The sequence below is a fragment of the Petromyzon marinus genome, chromosome 17 (assembly GCF_048934315.1).
Source record: "Petromyzon marinus isolate PM22_M1 ecotype Great Lakes invasive population chromosome 17, UKy_Petmar_22M1.pri1.0, whole genome shotgun sequence".
Taxonomy (NCBI): domain Eukaryota; kingdom Metazoa; phylum Chordata; class Hyperoartia; order Petromyzontiformes; family Petromyzontidae; genus Petromyzon; species Petromyzon marinus.
The window spans coordinates 17,580,484-17,597,151 of record NC_133683.1 but is presented as its reverse complement, the minus strand read 5'-3'; the positions used below and the strand labels follow the sequence as shown (position 1 = coordinate 17,597,151).

The window sequence follows — 16,668 nt, the reverse complement described above, 5'->3', positions numbered from 1 at the left end:
AGGTCAAAAGCTAAACAGAATGAGCAACGACACCTCATGCTCTTGTCTATGGTGCCTTCTGCTTCAGATCTCGCCCCCTACGTACGTGAGCAACGGCTGCGCCAACAATTCTTTTGACCTGACTTCAGGAATTTAGAAGGGGGTCTGAGGATGGGGATCGTCAGGGGGGGTGGGGCGTGGGGGGGATTGGTGTGGATTTCCCAAGGAGCTGCGGGGGAGGGGGGGGGTTTGTGAGGTTGCGGGGCCCCACCTGTGTGTGCGTGAGGGAGAGGCGGATCTCGAGAAAGCGGCCGATGCTCAGCCAGGCGATGGAGTGCACGGCCATCACCTGCAGCTGCACGAGGACAAAGGTCGCCGCGCGGCACGCCTCGTCCCCCAGCAGCCCGGCTTGCCGCGGCCGTGGCGACGGGGGTGCGGGAAGAGCGGCGGGGAGGCAGGGTGGTCGGGAGGGGAGCCGTTAATGATCAGACACTAATTATATTTATTTATTTTACATCACAAGTTACCGTGCACACGGAGGCACCGAGGACTTAAAGTGCCATGCGGCCAGCGTGTGTGATCGATGGGAGTGAAAAACTGAACTAACTATTGAACTTTTTTTTACTTACCAGGTAACGTCCACTGAGCTAGACAGCTCTCTGTCCGAAGTGACCTGGCCACAAATGATAGCTCAACGAAGTGGCTTACGTGGAAATTTATAGCATCCAAATACTCTAAACGCATGTCTGTAAATGTGGAGGAAAACATTGGATAACCCGGAGAAAAATCCACGTGACCACAGGGAGAGAGGTGTGCAAAGTTCAAATATACAGCAGCAGCAGCAGCAGGCGTCAGGGTCGGGATCGAACCCACGACCTCCTGCATACCAGGCGAGGCAGTTAACATCTCGCCACCCTGTTAACTCGCGTCTTGGATTGAGCAAGGTTAACGATGGAAGGGAATCCCAGGGTCGTGTGCAGCACGAGGGAAGAAGCGGGATGGGAGGTGCGTTGAGCTGCAGTGCGGCGGTTGGAGACGGTGTACGTGAGACGCGACGGCGATTCGCGTGAGTGAGAGCAAGCGACCGCCGTGCTCGGTGCTGTCGCTTGATGCCCTGTGCGCGTTTTGGGGGAGCGTTTCATTGACCACCCCCCCCCCCCCGCCTTGCAAAAGCGCCCCGCTCAGCATTTGTCATTATACTGGAAATATACGGTGGTGCAGAGAATCCCTCGGTGAGGAGGAAGTTATTGCAATGTGCATTAAAAAAATCTTGCACAGACAGCGTTCCTTTGCGGTTGTGAATTTTCAATGTAGAATGAAAACGAATTTTCTTTTTGCGTTCAGTTTGTTGTCCCCCGCCCCCGCACCTCCAATTGGCACGCTTGGCTACGTACGGTGCGAAAGAAGTTCAACGTACATACGCTTAGCAAGATGGCCGCCTGAGGCGCGCGCGCTCCCAGCAGCGGCTGGCGGGGCCGTTTGTGGGGGGGCCGGGGGGGGGCGATGGTGCCGGGGGGGGGGGGGCTGACGGAGCTTGGGGGGGGGAGGGGCGACGGAGCCGGAGGGGGGGGAGGCCGACGGAGCCGGGGGGGGGGGGGGAGCTGTTCCTTAACGCACTAACATACATGCGTACATACAATTAATGATAATAGGCTGAACTGTGCTTGAGACTGCAAAGTAAAAAAATTCACCACAGTGGCAAAATGTCTTATGATAATTTAATCAATTGAATCGCAGCATCCCGATTCGTGACACCCTGAGAGTGAGTCGCGACACGCGTTTACTTATTGGCAACAAATGCACACTTTGTAATTTTTGGCCTTTCCAGGAAAAGGCAGCGGTGACGGTGACGTGGTTAAAATTACTGGCGCATCCTTTCACCACTCATAGCTATTGTGTATCATTCAATAAACGCGTCAACATTTTATCCTGCCAGCAAATTTGTGAATACATGTTGTAGCCCATTGTAACTTAACGTACTAATTCAAGCTGATGACCAAATTGCGTGCAGTGCACCTGATTTTGTCACGTACTGGATGGCACGCAGAATTAAGTCTGGATAGTGCTTGGGTGGGCTTCCACCAGAGGCTACAGGGCTACATGTTGGACAGCAGAGGTCAGTGCAACAAAATCCATTGTTGTACTCTATGTCTGTGTCCCTTCTTCTTGGCTCCAGGTTTTCACCAACCCAACTCTGAGCCAACTTGGTGAAGTGTTTTAAATAATTATCACAACATGTACGGCGTTGAGAGAGAGACCAATCATCCAGCAGTGGATAGACAAAAGGGTTGTCGGTATACATTTTGTTAATACCCCTGTTGTATGTATGTAGAAGTTATTTCGCACCGCCGTGCTAATCGAAGGTGCGGGGGAAGGACAACAAACTAAAGACAAAGCAGTTTTTAAGAAATAATTTTCAATCTACATGATTTAAAGGTGCGTAGCGTAGCTCCAGTGGCTTCCTAATATCGCAAGGAAAAGCTTTCCAGATGGCCGCAGAAGCGCATCTCAAAGCGCCGCGCGATGCAGTGACCGTCTTTGTTGGATGGCGAGCCAAAAGCCGCTGCGACGATGACCGGAGTCTTATAGACGACGTTAACACCGGGCAGGCGGGGGGGGGGGGGTGGGTTGGGAAACGAGAGCCAAGTAACCGACACCGCCCCTACCTTGGTGCGCGGAGGCCAGCGGCAGGCCGATGAGCCCCACCAGACCGAGGGCCAGGTCGCACGCGGCCAGGTGGAGCGTAAAGGCGTTGGTGTGCGCTCGCAGGTGCCTGTACTCGGCGAGCAACAGCAGGTAGAGGCAGTTTGAAGCCACCACAAAGAGGCACGTGCATACGGCCAGCGCCGTGAACACCTGCTTGTGCACCAACTCCATTCCCGGCAGATTGCGCCACCCCCGCTTCTCCGTGAGCCGCGTACCACCCTGGGCGGTCAGGCGCCGTGCCCGTCTAGTTGTCGTTTTTGAGATAAAAGGGCTCTGCGACGCAGGTTGTTATCGCTTCAAAATTCGTTTTCCGTTTGCGTGGTCGACCCGCCTGCCGGGTGGTCTTGTGCGGTGAGTTTATAGTCGATGTGAGCACGAGCTTAAATGTCCCGCCCGCAATAGTAAATGATGGGGCTAGCTTCTCTACATTATTTCTGCGAGGTGGTCTCTTCCTTCAAATTTTGCACTGAGCGTGTGTTTAGCATTTTGCCAGAGTCATTCATTTTGTCTTGCCACACGCTTTAAAAGTACACGTCCGTATATATTTACGTGTGTGCGCCTTTATACAATATACCACAGGATCCGATGGTAGTTTTCAAGTTCCATGCGGTTAACGTGAGCAAAGCAATGGGAAGGGGAGCGTTCCTCAGGTCAGGCTCGTCCGCGTGTCACGCTCGTGTCGGGCGCGACGGTGATAGCCCTCGTACCTCTTTAACCGTGGCTCCACCTCCGCGTTGGTCCCCTTGCGCTGCTCTGCGTGTTTGTAATTGAATGTTCCTGCAGGTGGGAGCTAAATATAATCTGGGCGCTCGGGATTGACGGAGCAGCGGCATCGTATTTGGATGGGGAAAAATATTTCGCCTTGTGGTTTGCTAATTTGTAACGCAATCGTGAAGCGTTCTCGGCTCTGTTACACGAGTTTATATTTTGGATTGTTGTGTGGTCTATATTTAAGGGTATTTGTTTGACAACGATAATTTACAGCCTTTTCAAGAGCACCGCTGCATCTCGGCCGTGGGGGTTGTTTGACCTTTGACCATGCTGACCAATGCAGGTTGATGGAGGGGGGATGTCCAGGTTGAAGCAGGGGTGGGGGGGAGGAGGGGTTGGATGGAGAGGTATGAAGGTGGGGCGCAGAAGCAGTTCCGATAGCACTCGCCACTGATGTTAACCGTGGTTGGGAATCAACGTCAGGCTGCCGGATTCTTATGCTAAACCCTGCGCCACCACTCAAACCATGCACACACATTTATGCATGTTGAACGTCTTTCGCACCATACGTAGCCAGCCGTGTTAATCAGATGTGTCGTATTGTGTATATATAATTTGCTGACTCGCCCCGACTGGACATCTGTGAAAAAGAGCATGATAGCTCATCGGATTCCTCCAGTAATAAATAAAGATTCTGATTCTAAGGTATAGGCGAGCAGTGACACATTGGTTTGCACATCGTGCTAAAACCATCGCGATTTCTGCCCACAGATAATAGCAGTGCTACAAGAGGTCAACTCGGAGCTTAAATGAGTTACCTCGTTTGATGTTTCGAACATCAGCGCTAGAGAGACACAACCAGCCAGGGCAGAGGATAAAAAAAACTCCACCTCATCATGTGCTGTGCCCGCCTAAATGTGTGCTCGTGAACAGCACTCCCCTGTGAGACTATAATAGTGGGTCCGTTGTCCTTGTGCATTAACATTTATTGGCAGTATAACATCAATGAACCGTGCCAAAATTTTTTTTTCGGACAGCTGCTGGCCGAGCCGCCCTTGAAACCGCCCTTCTTTTTAGTTCATTGGGCTTTAATTCGGAGGAGATGAAACTTCCGATTCTGAAAATCTTCCGCACGCCGCGCGCGCGACACCGCCTGACGATAGGCCTGACCGCCACCCCCCCCACCCCGCCACTTGTTCCGCAGCACAACGCTCCGATCCCGCAGGGCGGGCGCGGCGCCGTGCAGTTCGTGACGCAGTACCAGCACTCGAGCGGCCAGCGCCGCGTCCGCGTCACCACCATCGCCAGGAAGTACGGTCCCCCGCCCACCACGTACCCAGCATGCTCTTGACACGTTTCACGCACACACAACACAACAACAACCGCCGTTCGCCACTAAGTGGCGCTGACATGACCGTGGCGCTTGTCAACACGAGACGGTGGTCCTTAATGAATAACTTTCACTAAACGGTCTTTCATGAGCCGCATGCGGCTCCGGAGCCGACCCCTGCCCATGGTGAACTGGACGACTTTCATGGTGAACTGGACGACTTTCATGGTGAACTGGGCGACTTTCATGGTGAACTGGACGACTTTCATGGTGAACTGGGCTTTCATGGTGAACTGGACGACTTCCATCCTGAACTGGACTTCCATAGTGAACTGGACTTCCATGGTGAACTGGACTTCCATGGTGAACTGGACAACTTCCATGGTGAACTGGACAACTTCCATCCTGAACTGGATTTCTATGATGAACTGGACGACTTCCATCCTGAACTGGATTTCCATGATGAACTGGACGACTTCCATCCTGAACTGGACGACTTCCATGGTGAACTGGACGACTTCCATCCTGAACTGGATGACTTCCATGGTGAACTGGACTTCCATGGTGAACTGGACTTCCATGGTGAACTGGACTTCAATGGTGAACTGGACGACTTCCATCCTGAACTGGACGACTTCCATCCTGAACTGGACTCCCATGGTGAACTGTGCTTCCATGGTGAACTGGACTTCCATGGTGAACTGGACTTCAATGGTGAACTGGACGACTTCCATCCTGAACTGGATGACTTCCATCCTGATACTGGACTCCCATGGTGAACTGGACTTCCATGGAGAACTGTGCTTCCATGGTGAACTGGACTTCCATGGTCATGGGTCAGCAACCCAAAATAACAAAAATACTTTTTTTTCAAATTTCAAGAGCAGCGCGGCAGTCCTTAAAGACCCGCAGGTTGCCTATCTTTGTGCTAGGTGCACTGCGCACACTACACGCACACACGCACACACGCACACACACGCACACACGCACACACACGCACACACGTGCACGCGGTAACTGGCGATCGCACCGTTACGGCAGAATGGACGATGCCGCATACAAAAGCGTTGTTTACCAGCAGATTACTTGAACACGGCAACTGCCTGATGATGCTTGTTGTAACTCTCAGCCGGTCGGTCTCCAATACAACGGTGGTGCTGCTTAATGCAGTGATAAAGTGGCACGTTTGTTCATCTCTTGGCAACTTTATTCATTGGCTGTGGGTGGGTAGAGGGGGGTGCTTAACACACATTTTACTTACGCAGTGATCTGACCCAAAAATCAATTATGAATCAAATTTCTTTGCTTTATTGCAGAAAAGAGGACATGACATTTATTTGCTGAGCTATGACTTTTACTTCTAATTTTCTAATTTAGTTGTTAAATGTCATAAGCAAATTGTAAAAAGGTAAAAGTGCAGCACTGCAACAGTTCACGCCGCTGCTCGCAAAAGGGCCTCCGCTAGAGGTCGCTTCAGAGAGCCTCCCTAGAGGCTATTTGGCCTACTCTTCCACGCCGGTCACACATTGTGGAAGAGTGGGGAGTGCCCACACTTTACCCCACCACACGCGACTTGCCCATTGACTGTGGTGTATCCACGGATGCATGGATAATGATTATATGTATGTATGTATAGATGTATGGATGGATAAATGGATAGATGGATGATAAATGGATGGATGTCTAAAGGGATGGATGCCCTCCGAACCCCCTGTGCGACAGCTGGGCGGACACGCAGACGCAGCTGCAGCACATCTCGGCGTCGTTCGACCAGGAGGCAGCAGCCGTGGTGATGGCGCGTCTGGGCGTGCACCGCGCCCACTCCGAGGAGGGCCCCGACGTGCTGCGCTGGCTCGACCGCCAGCTCATCCGCCTGGTACCCAGCGGTAGTCCGAGTGTGCGAGAGCGTGAGTGGGCGGGTGTGCGAGAGCGTGAGTGGGCGGGCGTGCGAGCGTGGAGTGATCGTGTCGCCGACGACGATTGTAAACTGGAGCTGAGAGCCGCGGTTTCGCAGTTCGTTTTTTTCTGGTTAGGCCGCGCATTGGTCCGACGGGTTTTCCTCGTGAAGACCCTCCTCCGCCACCCGACGCGGCCGAAGATATTTAAATTGTTACGCGGCCAAGCGTTTCTGACGACGCGAAATTCGTATTGTTTCAGCTCACCGAGGAATAGACGGGCAACTGGCGCAGCGAAAGTTATTTTCATCCCGGTTGCTACATTTGGTGGTAAAAAATGTTCGTCAACTAAAACCCGGTAGTGCATGGATTAGATGGCAATTGAAGAGAGCTCAGATGTAGTTCTGTGATAGTCCGCTTCTGTTGACCGTTCCCTAACGCGGGGTGATGCGCTGCTGTACGAGAGTTCTGATTTAATCCGACGTCTTGTGGCGTGGTTTCAAAAGCAGTTATCGATGGAGTTTGGTAACAAAAAACAGAGGACATTTGGTTCGTCATCGGATTAAATTAAATTAGTATTCTCATGATACATGCATGTGTAGTGGTTGATTTCACTCGGACAACTTTTGTCTTTCTTCCAACACCACTTTATTTACAGTTCTCCACATGTCCTGAATGCTCCACAGTTCCCTTGTTGCCACAGCTCGCTCGCCGTGCTTCACACAATTCGCTCGCCGCCTTTGTCGTTCCAATCTCCACTTCTCCATCAGCTCCGATGTCTCTGTGCTTCCCCCACTGCTGGCTGCTTCGTCTCTGCTCCCCGCTCTCCGCTCTCACCGTGCTCTTTCTACTGCTGGCTGCTTCACCTCTGCTCTTCGCTCTCCGCTGTCACTGTGCTCTCTCCACTGCTAACTGCTTCGTCTCTGCTCTCCGCTCTCCGCTATCACTGTGCTCTCTCCACTGCTAACTGCTTCGTCTCTGCTCTCCGCTATCACTGTGCTCTCTCCACTGCTAACTGCTTCGTCTCTGCTCTCCGCTCTTCGCTATCACTATGCTCTTTCCACTGCTGGCTACTTCTCTCTTCAGCTGCTCCACGTCCTGCCTCGTCCAGCCCCCGACTCCAACTCTCCGTTTCTTCTAACGTCTCCCCAATTTATCCCCAGTCTCATTACACTCCAATTAATTAACCCGCATCCCAACGATGCTCCGCGTGCCCGTACGCCTGTTACCTCGCCAGACTTCAAGACGCCACTTAAGCCCTGACAACAACACCAGCCAATCACAGCCGTCCTTGGCTCCCCAGCTTAATTGGCCCAATCATTACCTCATCGTCCCAATATGACCCCTACTGTCCTGCTCCCGCGCAGTCTCACCAATTACCCCCATGCGCCTATTTATTCCACTACACATGTACGAAGAGCAAATCCTTGAACATTGTGCGGCGGTCGGCAGTCGACCTACCACGGGGAACGGTCGCGAATGTGCCTTCTTGCCCGTTGCTTCCGCAGTGTCAGAAGTTTGGGGAGTACAGCAAGGACGACACGAGCTCCTTCAGACTCTCGGAATCCTTCTCCCTCTTCCCGCAGGTATCTCAGCTCGTTCGGGCGGAGCCTTGTAACTCTGGCGTGTGAAAATGTCGTCGTGTCACTTCGGCGCGGTGTCTTGAAACTAATTTTTTCAAAAAGCTGAACGGCCGCACCCTTTGTAGCCAACTGTGAAGAGCACGCTCCCCCAGCACTGCTGGGGTGGGCCGATACATTGTCACAAATGTGCTGCCCTAGAGCACCTTAAAGTGCAAAACTAAGGGGGAGGGAGGGAGCATTCATTTAGGCATTTAGGCACCACCACCTTCCCCCCCCACTCCCTTTTTTCTTCTCCTACAGCGCTTCCAGAGATTAGGAAGATACCAGGGGGTTGTTGTAGAGTGTATTGACACAGTTTATTGAAACATGCGGTTTTCGACGGGTTCCCAATGCACTATAATCCGTAATATGTTTGTGCCGGTGTCCAACACCCCCTTTCATACCCTCTGTTCTGTGTGCTTGAATTGTTTTGTTAATAAAATACTTTTGGAGAAAAACCAAAAAGCTTAAACAGCCACCTTTAGAATGGTGTATGCACGTCTCACATTCCCAGTGTGTATGATAGTAAATAGTATCGATGTTGTTTACCCAGGGAATTTGCATGGCGTCTCAAGACTGCTTTTCAGGAGGGTTCCTGCATTGGGGTTTTTTTGACCAATGTCTTCAGTGAGTCTTGACTTAAAGCTTTTGAGTTTTTTTTGTAATTTTTCGTTATTTTCTTTGAACCTATCTACGTGACTTTACCGAAAGACCCAAAAATACCTTCAATGAGTGTTTGGCAATGCGGGACTAAACGGCAGAAAAACCAGAGAAAACCCTACCACTCAATCAAGGGGGTGACACTCAGATCTGCCACCTCACAGCCCCGCCCCACCTACAACACCTGGCAAGCCCTTGTAGTTACCCATCCGGGCGTCGACAGCCAGTAGGCCGCGTTCTGAGTGTGCGGTGTCTCATCGCCGTCCGCGTTCGTCTCTCCTCCGCAGTTCATTTTCCACCTGCGGAGGTCGCCCTTCCTGCAGGTGTTTAACAACAGCCCCGACGAGTCGTCCTACTATCGGCACCACTTCGTGCGCCAGGACCTGACGCAGTCGCTCATCATGATCCAGCCCATCTTGTACGCCTACTCCTTCAGCGGGCCCCCCGAGGTGCCCACGCACGCACGCACGCACGCACGTGTTGTCTGCGGTGTGTTGTTCTGCAGGCTGTCGTTTGCAGGGCGTCGTTTGCAGGGCGTCGTTTGCAGGCCGTCGTTTGCAGGCCGTCGTTTGCAGGGCGTCGTTTGCAGGCCGTCGTTTGCAGCGTGTCAGTCGCATGGCGTCGTTTGTAGAGCGTCGTCTGCATCCTGTTAGGCACGTGGGTGATTTTCCCCGCAGTGTGAGCCGATGAGTTATCAGGATATGGGGTCACCACGATTGTGACAATTTATTTGAAAGTCTATTCAGTTTTTGTCTTATTTTCAAGTGTATTTGTTTAACCGGGTGAGAACGCAAGAGAGCAGGATTGCCACATTTGTTTCTACCATCTGGGCCTGCACTCTCCGTCTCTTATGTACCATCGGACTCGTTTTGTAGGGTCGTCTGCGTGCCATTTGTCTCATTTGTACCGCTTGCCCCGATTGTTCTGTCCTTTTCATCTGTGTTGTCTAGCTTGGGGAACTATTCATCGAGCAGTGGATTGATCATGTTGTCTTCCACCCCACACAGCCCGTTCTGTTGGACAGCAACAGCATTCTGCCAGACCGCATCCTCCTGATGGACACGTTCTTCCAGATTCTCATCTACCACGGGGAGGTGCGTATGCCTGCACATGAGCAACCGCCAATACCACTCACGCATCGCTGCCTCGCCGCCTCGCCGCACTCATTCGTTCAAGTGTGAATCTATTAACACTCGGTAATTGACTGAAACAGTCCGATTGTATAGATGACTGCAGATCTTGGGCAATTGTTGGTAGCGCCGGCCTACTGCCTGGCTGCCTTCTCCATGGCTTCTCAGCGATTATAAGTTGCAATCTGCATGAACGAAGCAAAATAAAATAAACGATATTATTTTTTTGCGTTGTATGTATAAATGTATAGGGTAGCAGTGGTACAAATCCACTAAACGTACTTTGATTCCCGGTGTCGGTTGACATCTTGACGCTTGTTTATCACAACGGGCTCTGGGCTTCCCCTTGGATAACTCGACCTTAAACGGGCACATGGTGTGGCATGTACACATCAGCACTGGGAGATGAGACAAAACTGACAGGGCGTGGTGTGGACCAAAACCACTCTTGCCTATTCCCCATTAACCTTAATAGGTGCTCGCTAACTGCACATGTCCCAACACTATAGATGGGTAAATGTGGGATATATGTGGATAGACCAAGCGAATAAGAAGAAGCAGTGGCGTCTTTTTTTTTCATACCAGGTTCTTTATACTACAAGGTGACATAGGCTTATACAATTAATAGACAAAATGTATAATTAACTGCATATATGTTTGCATATTATGGAATAGAAAATGCACAGTCCATGTGTACATGTTTTTGTGAATGCCATTTTTATTCAAGCTATCGGTGACCTCGCTATAACGTCTGTACCAAACTAAGTTCACTTTAAGATAACGCAATTGCTTTGCAATTCCTTGACACTCGTACGTAGCCAAATAAAATATTTCCACACACGGACACAATGAATGTATTTTTGGATCCTGTTATTTTAAAGTTACATCTTGCCGATCATGTTATATATATAAATATATATATACGTGTGTGTGTCTAGAGAGCGGTAATGTGGTGGTTAGCACACTGCGCTACGAACCCGACTACCCGAGTTCGCTTCTCGCTCACGGCCAACGCCACTGATGATCATCAGAATCAGAATATTTATGCTGGAGGAATCCGATGAGCTATGAAGCTATCTGAACCGATCCTGGGCCTCGCATAGGTCGACTCGCATGGTTCTGTCCACCCACCTAACTGTGTGCCATGCCGGCACTTGCCCCAAAGTCTGTTGAGACTATATGAAGGTCCTTTGTCATTGTTTGTCTCCAGACGATCGCACAGTGGCGGAAGGCAGCCTACCAGGACCAGCCCGAGTACGAGAACTTCCGGCAGCTGCTGAAGGCTCCCCTGGATGACGCCCAGGACATCCTGCAGACGCGCTTCCCCATGCCACGCTACATCGACACGGAGCACGGGGGCAGCCAGGCACGCACACGTGCACACACACACGCACACACAAGCAGGCGCACAGACTCCGGACACAGATGCACACACAGACGCGCCCGTGCAGTGTGCACAGATGCGCCAACACCGAGAGACAGGGAAGCCGCACGCCGACACGCACACTCGGACACAGACGTGCATGCAGATGCACGCACAGATGCACACATGCATACAGATGCACACATGCACACAGATGCACATAGTCAGATACGCAGACCCGCGCGCAGACCTGCACACAGACACGCAGATGCGCGCACGCCTGCAGGCGCACAGACGGATGTGCACTCAGACAGATGCACACAGAGATATGCGCATACACGCAAAGACAAAGCTTTCCCGTTATAGCCTTTAACAGCCTGTTGGAGCAAGTGCTGTTCACAAGCTTTTGTCTTTCCAGTATTACACACAGACACGCACACAGAGACACACACACACACCCAATGATCGTGTGCGTAGCGCAACAGTTTATTTCCTGTCTTTAGTTTTTTTTAATTCACAGAAAGTGTTGAAAGAATTGGGTTATTGTTGCACGGAGGAAGTGCCACACTGCCCCCCACAAGTGGCCAGAGAGGGTGTATCCACAGAGGCGTGTTCTAGGGACAGATTTGGATACGCTGATGTTATCCTAAGGTTGGAAATAACGCTTGGGTCGCTGGATCGTAGTGCAGCGCACTAACCACTTCGCCACCGCTCTCAACACACGCACGTGAAGAGACATGCACGCATGCACTCACACTCTTCAACTTAACATTCGGAGGACAGTGTAACATCTTTCAACAAATTATCTGAAGCCTTACCACTTTGAGATGTTTAAATTGATTAAGTTAATGTACGTTTGAAGATTACACTTTCGTATATACTGTATAATTTGCTTTTGTTATATTCAGCTGTCCACTTTTCCAGACTGGTAGAAATGATTCCAGTAATGACTCCCTCTTTAGCAGCGGACTTTTAACTTGTGTTATCATGTTCTTGGGTCTTTCGGTAAAGTCACGTAGAAGGGAAACAATAAAATAATAAAAATATAAAACAATACAATTCTCACGACGTTTCGACTGCAACACAAGCAATCATCATCAGGTGTGAAAACCACAGCAAGAAAATTTGAAAAAAAGTGGCGGTTTTTTTCCTAACGTTAGCACCACGGAGAGCGATTTGGCTGTTATTCAGATGGACGCAAAAACCGCCACTTTTTTCAAATTTTCTTGCTGTGGTTTTCACACCTGATGATGATTGCTTGTGTTGCAGTCGAAACGTCGTGAGAATTTTATTGTTTTATATTTTTATTATTGTATTGTTTCCCTTCTACGTGACTTTACCGAAAGAACCAAGAATATGAATCCCTGCAGTCACGAAAGCTTTAAATCAAAATTTGTGTCATCATGTTCTTTGTCACGCCACGAGGTTTTCACACTTTTTCTCTTTTTTACGTCTCCAGGCCCGGTTCCTGCTGTCAAAAGTTAACCCTTCACAGACACACAACAACATGTACGGCTGGGGACAGGTATGGATTGATTCACGTTTTTTACTTAATAAATCGTGTACTTTTTTTCACGAAAAAAGTTCACAACTTGGGCACATTTTCCCAGCAGCTCTGCGACGATTTTCGACGTCTGTTGGGCACGATGCGCAACATTTGTTCGCTCCCAACGCGCGGGAGAAGCTCTCCTCCGGCACGTGGAGCGAAATGCCGGGCGTCGTACCGAAGACCGCGTGGCACGACCTGAACGTGACGCGTCGGGGAGAGCGGCGCAGCGGCACGACCACGGAGACTTGCGCGCTTGTGTTCTCACACCCGTGTCCGTTTGAGCTTTGCGTTTTACGCGGGCATTAGTTCTGGCGGCTCTTTGGAGTAGCTGTCTCGCCACCGTGCCATGTGCACAGGGAGCCACGTAGCGCCGAGGCCCTTCCCCCCTGCTACTTTTATTTCTCGGGTTAAAAGTGGAACGATGGATAAGCGGCCATCAGTACACCAATAAAGTAGTCGGATGATGACGATTTATTTGCTCAGTTCCCACGGCTAGACAGGTACATCGCAGTACCGATGGCGACGGCTTGGGGAGGCCTTTATCTAGCGGTAGATTGTTTGCGGCTGATGATGGCGATGATGATCGTGAAAGCCAAGATAATTCAAGAAGTCGTTACTAGTTGAATGATTTGAAAAACATCGTAATGTAGGCAGCGAGCAGTCGACCTGTCACTTGAAGTTTTTGCCCACTCTACGGGTCAGGTGATGTGACATATATATAAAAAAATTTGCATTGTGGAAAAGGATTTTGTTGAACGGTTTTTGGTGGCTCGCCCCATCCTCGTCCAGCTTTCTACATTTCCACTTACAAGTGGAACGACAACGGTGGCTTTACTACACGCGCTTAAAAAAAAAAAGGAAAAAAAAAAACCTCTTCATCTGCCGTCTCTTGAGATGCGGTCCCTTGATGAGGCCTATCGCTCCAAATGGGCAGTGCCCAATGAAGGTGTTACAAGCGCTTAATTGTGTGCGGAAGAGCGTCCGTCTGGGGCGCAGCCAGCTGTCTCGTGAGGACGCAGCCAGCGATAACGAGTACAATTGGCATTTGAGTAATGTCTTATAGCGCACAGCCTCTCGCCAAGAACGGTATATGTAAGCTTTGCAGAACATTTCCTGCCCGAGGCTTCTGCAGGACTCGCTGGCGGTGAGTGACAAATCCCAGACAGTAACCGGCAGTGAGTTTCACATAGGCATGCGAGAAACTTCATAAGTATGCCGGTGAGTTTGGTGAGTGAGCGGATGAGTGGGGGTAGGTGAGCGAGTGTGTGGGTAAGTAGACTTAGCAAAACTGCTCTGGGTCCTTCTCTCTTGCCGTCTTGGGGTGTAAGCTGATCCAGTTGCCCGTGTGCTGCCGACCGGAGGTTGGACGATGATTTGTGTCGGCAGAAATACTGGCACCGTGCACTTACCAGCCAAGATCTCATCAACGCTACCTCCCCCGCCTTGTCGTGGTGTGTGCTAACGCAGGAGTCTGGCGCGCCCATCCTCACAGACGACGTCAGCCTGCAGGTCTTCATGGACCACCTCAAGCGCCTGGCCGTATCCAGTGCCAACTAGGATGCGTGCAAATAACGGAGCCTGCGGACTCGCGCTCGACGCTAGGGTTGTCACCTGTGCGGTATATATATATAAAAACGAAACAAACGCGACATATCTTTGGAAGAAGAATCTCACAAGATCGTTATAAAGAAGGAAGAGCCACGCTTGAGTGCAATTGTGTTCAGGGTTTTAATTGTCGATGGGGCTGCGCTCCAGAAAGTATTTTCCCCCCAGCATGCCACAGGGGGTTTTGGCGACCACCGAAAAATATATCCACGAGTAATGAAACCCTGGATGTATTATAATAATAATTGTTATTATGCATCTGAAGAGAATTGGGGACTTTTGATGTCTCGGGTAAGACTTAGCAGGTTGCCGAATTCCCACAGATTTTACCGGGACGTGCTGAGGTCGATTCTGAGGGGGGGGGGGGGCGGGGGGGGTAACCAGGCACAGGTGGCAAACCCAAGCCAAGACTCGCGGACGATTCGCGTCGATGTGAATCATTGGGGGGGGGGGAGGGGCAGGGGCTGTCTGCTTGTGACTACTTTGGTTAAAACAATGGTGGTTTTCATCGTTAACGTTTTTTCCACACTGTACTTAGCGGTGGCGCTGCTTTGCTTCTTTTTTTCTAAAGAAGCCAGGGTATGAAAGGTTGCGGTCACCTCTCTCCCGGGCGCACGCCGCGATTCCCCAGTGCCATCCGAATTACGGTTTTTCTTGCGGACAGTTGTCTGTACGACGGAGCAATACTGGCTGCACACTGACCAAGCACACGCCAGGGTGACCAAACGCCCGCTTACAGAAACGTGTCTTTCCATGTAGTTTATTTAAATGTAACTTAATACTGTAATAGGGACAGTATTTAATTGTTAAGTCAACGATAGCGCACACTTGTCTTAGCACCGGATGGAAAAAAAAATATTTTATTTTTTTGGAAATGTTCATAAGAGTATCGTGATTTTTTTTAGATGTTTTAAATTACAGGGAAATTATTATTATTATTATTTGAAATGGCCTTCAGCATTTTAAATGTTTTACCGTTTCTATGTAGTGTGAGGGTCATCAGACAAAATAAACCGAATGAAAGGGAACGTGCTTCTCGGTGGTTTCCTTCACAATAACGTCTTTAAATCATCGGCCATGGTCAATCCTCTGCTAGATTAATTCCTCTGTAAAAGGTCGACATCACCAATCCACCCAGCACCTGCACGCACGCACACACACACACACACGAGTCGATGTCATAGCTCTGTCTCATCGGTCGAGGTTCCCTTGGACGCCTTCCGTGCCTTGCCTTGCCTTGCACTCCGTCACTCTCCTTGTCTTTCCCCCGCACCTCCGATTAACACTGTTGGCTACGTACGGTGCGAAAGATGTTCAACGTACATTCATACTTGACCATCATCCGGCGTCGGTCGATCCCTTCTAACCAAGTGCCCGGCCCAAACCTTAATTTCTTAACCATCTGAACGATGTGTTTTTAAAATGTATTTCTTTTTACCAATGGACTGTTGTAATGCCACCACAGGGAGGAGGAGTGGCATGACGAATCTAGCAAGCAGAGCATTCTCATGCACGGCTAACGTCAGTGGCGAATTACATTTGAACCAGTTCTTGGGGTACTCCCTTCGCCAAACCCGCAACTGACCGGCGCGTTGAAGCACGGTGAAACAACCCTCCGCTGCTGGATGGAGGCTGTGTACTGACAATGACCCGTACACTCTTAGGTAATATAATTACCCCCCCCCATCCACACCTTTGCACAACTCTGAAGCTAGGCATTTAATTTCGCATCGATTTAAAAAAAAAAGTGAACTTGTCAAGACATGTTTACATTCAGCCCCTCCCGGCGGGTCCCTCGTTAACATGATGGCGATGATGATGATGATGAGATAGAAGGTGTTGACGGTGTGTGGCCAAAATTGTGACGCAAACTGTTAAGGTTTTGCAGTCACACAATTAACGGGTGTGTCCCCCCCCCCCCCCGGCCCGGCCCTCTTGAGAGTAGGCCTCATTAGGCTGATAAACGTCCAAGCACATGAGTGCAGCTACTATTTAAAGCTGCCCACCAGTCTGAACAATTGCTTAAGAGCCATGACCTGCCATCCACTTTTCATTGGAATAAATTTTTCCTCTTTGATCCCCGATGTGAGATGGCGCATAATGATATTAAAGAGCTGT

The 16,668-nt window shown here is 50.3% G+C and overlaps 1 protein-coding gene across 1 annotated transcript in view; it reads left to right on the top strand.

The window, feature by feature from the left end:
* Positions 1–15,578, top strand: part of LOC116943235 (protein transport protein Sec23A-like) — a 35,477-nt gene extending 19,899 nt beyond the window's left edge. The window contains exons 13-20 of the mRNA XM_032955930.2: positions 4,601–4,707; positions 6,449–6,602; positions 8,130–8,207; positions 9,191–9,352; positions 9,911–9,997; positions 11,244–11,399; positions 12,856–12,921; positions 14,413–15,578. Of these exons, the coding sequence (XP_032811821.1) occupies positions 4,601–4,707; positions 6,449–6,602; positions 8,130–8,207; positions 9,191–9,352; positions 9,911–9,997; positions 11,244–11,399; positions 12,856–12,921; positions 14,413–14,502 (900 nt within the window). The 3' untranslated portion in view covers positions 14,503–15,578. The remainder of the gene's footprint in view (positions 1–4,600; positions 4,708–6,448; positions 6,603–8,129; positions 8,208–9,190; positions 9,353–9,910; positions 9,998–11,243; positions 11,400–12,855; positions 12,922–14,412) is intronic.
* The last annotated feature ends 1,090 nt before the right edge of the window (positions 15,579–16,668 follow it).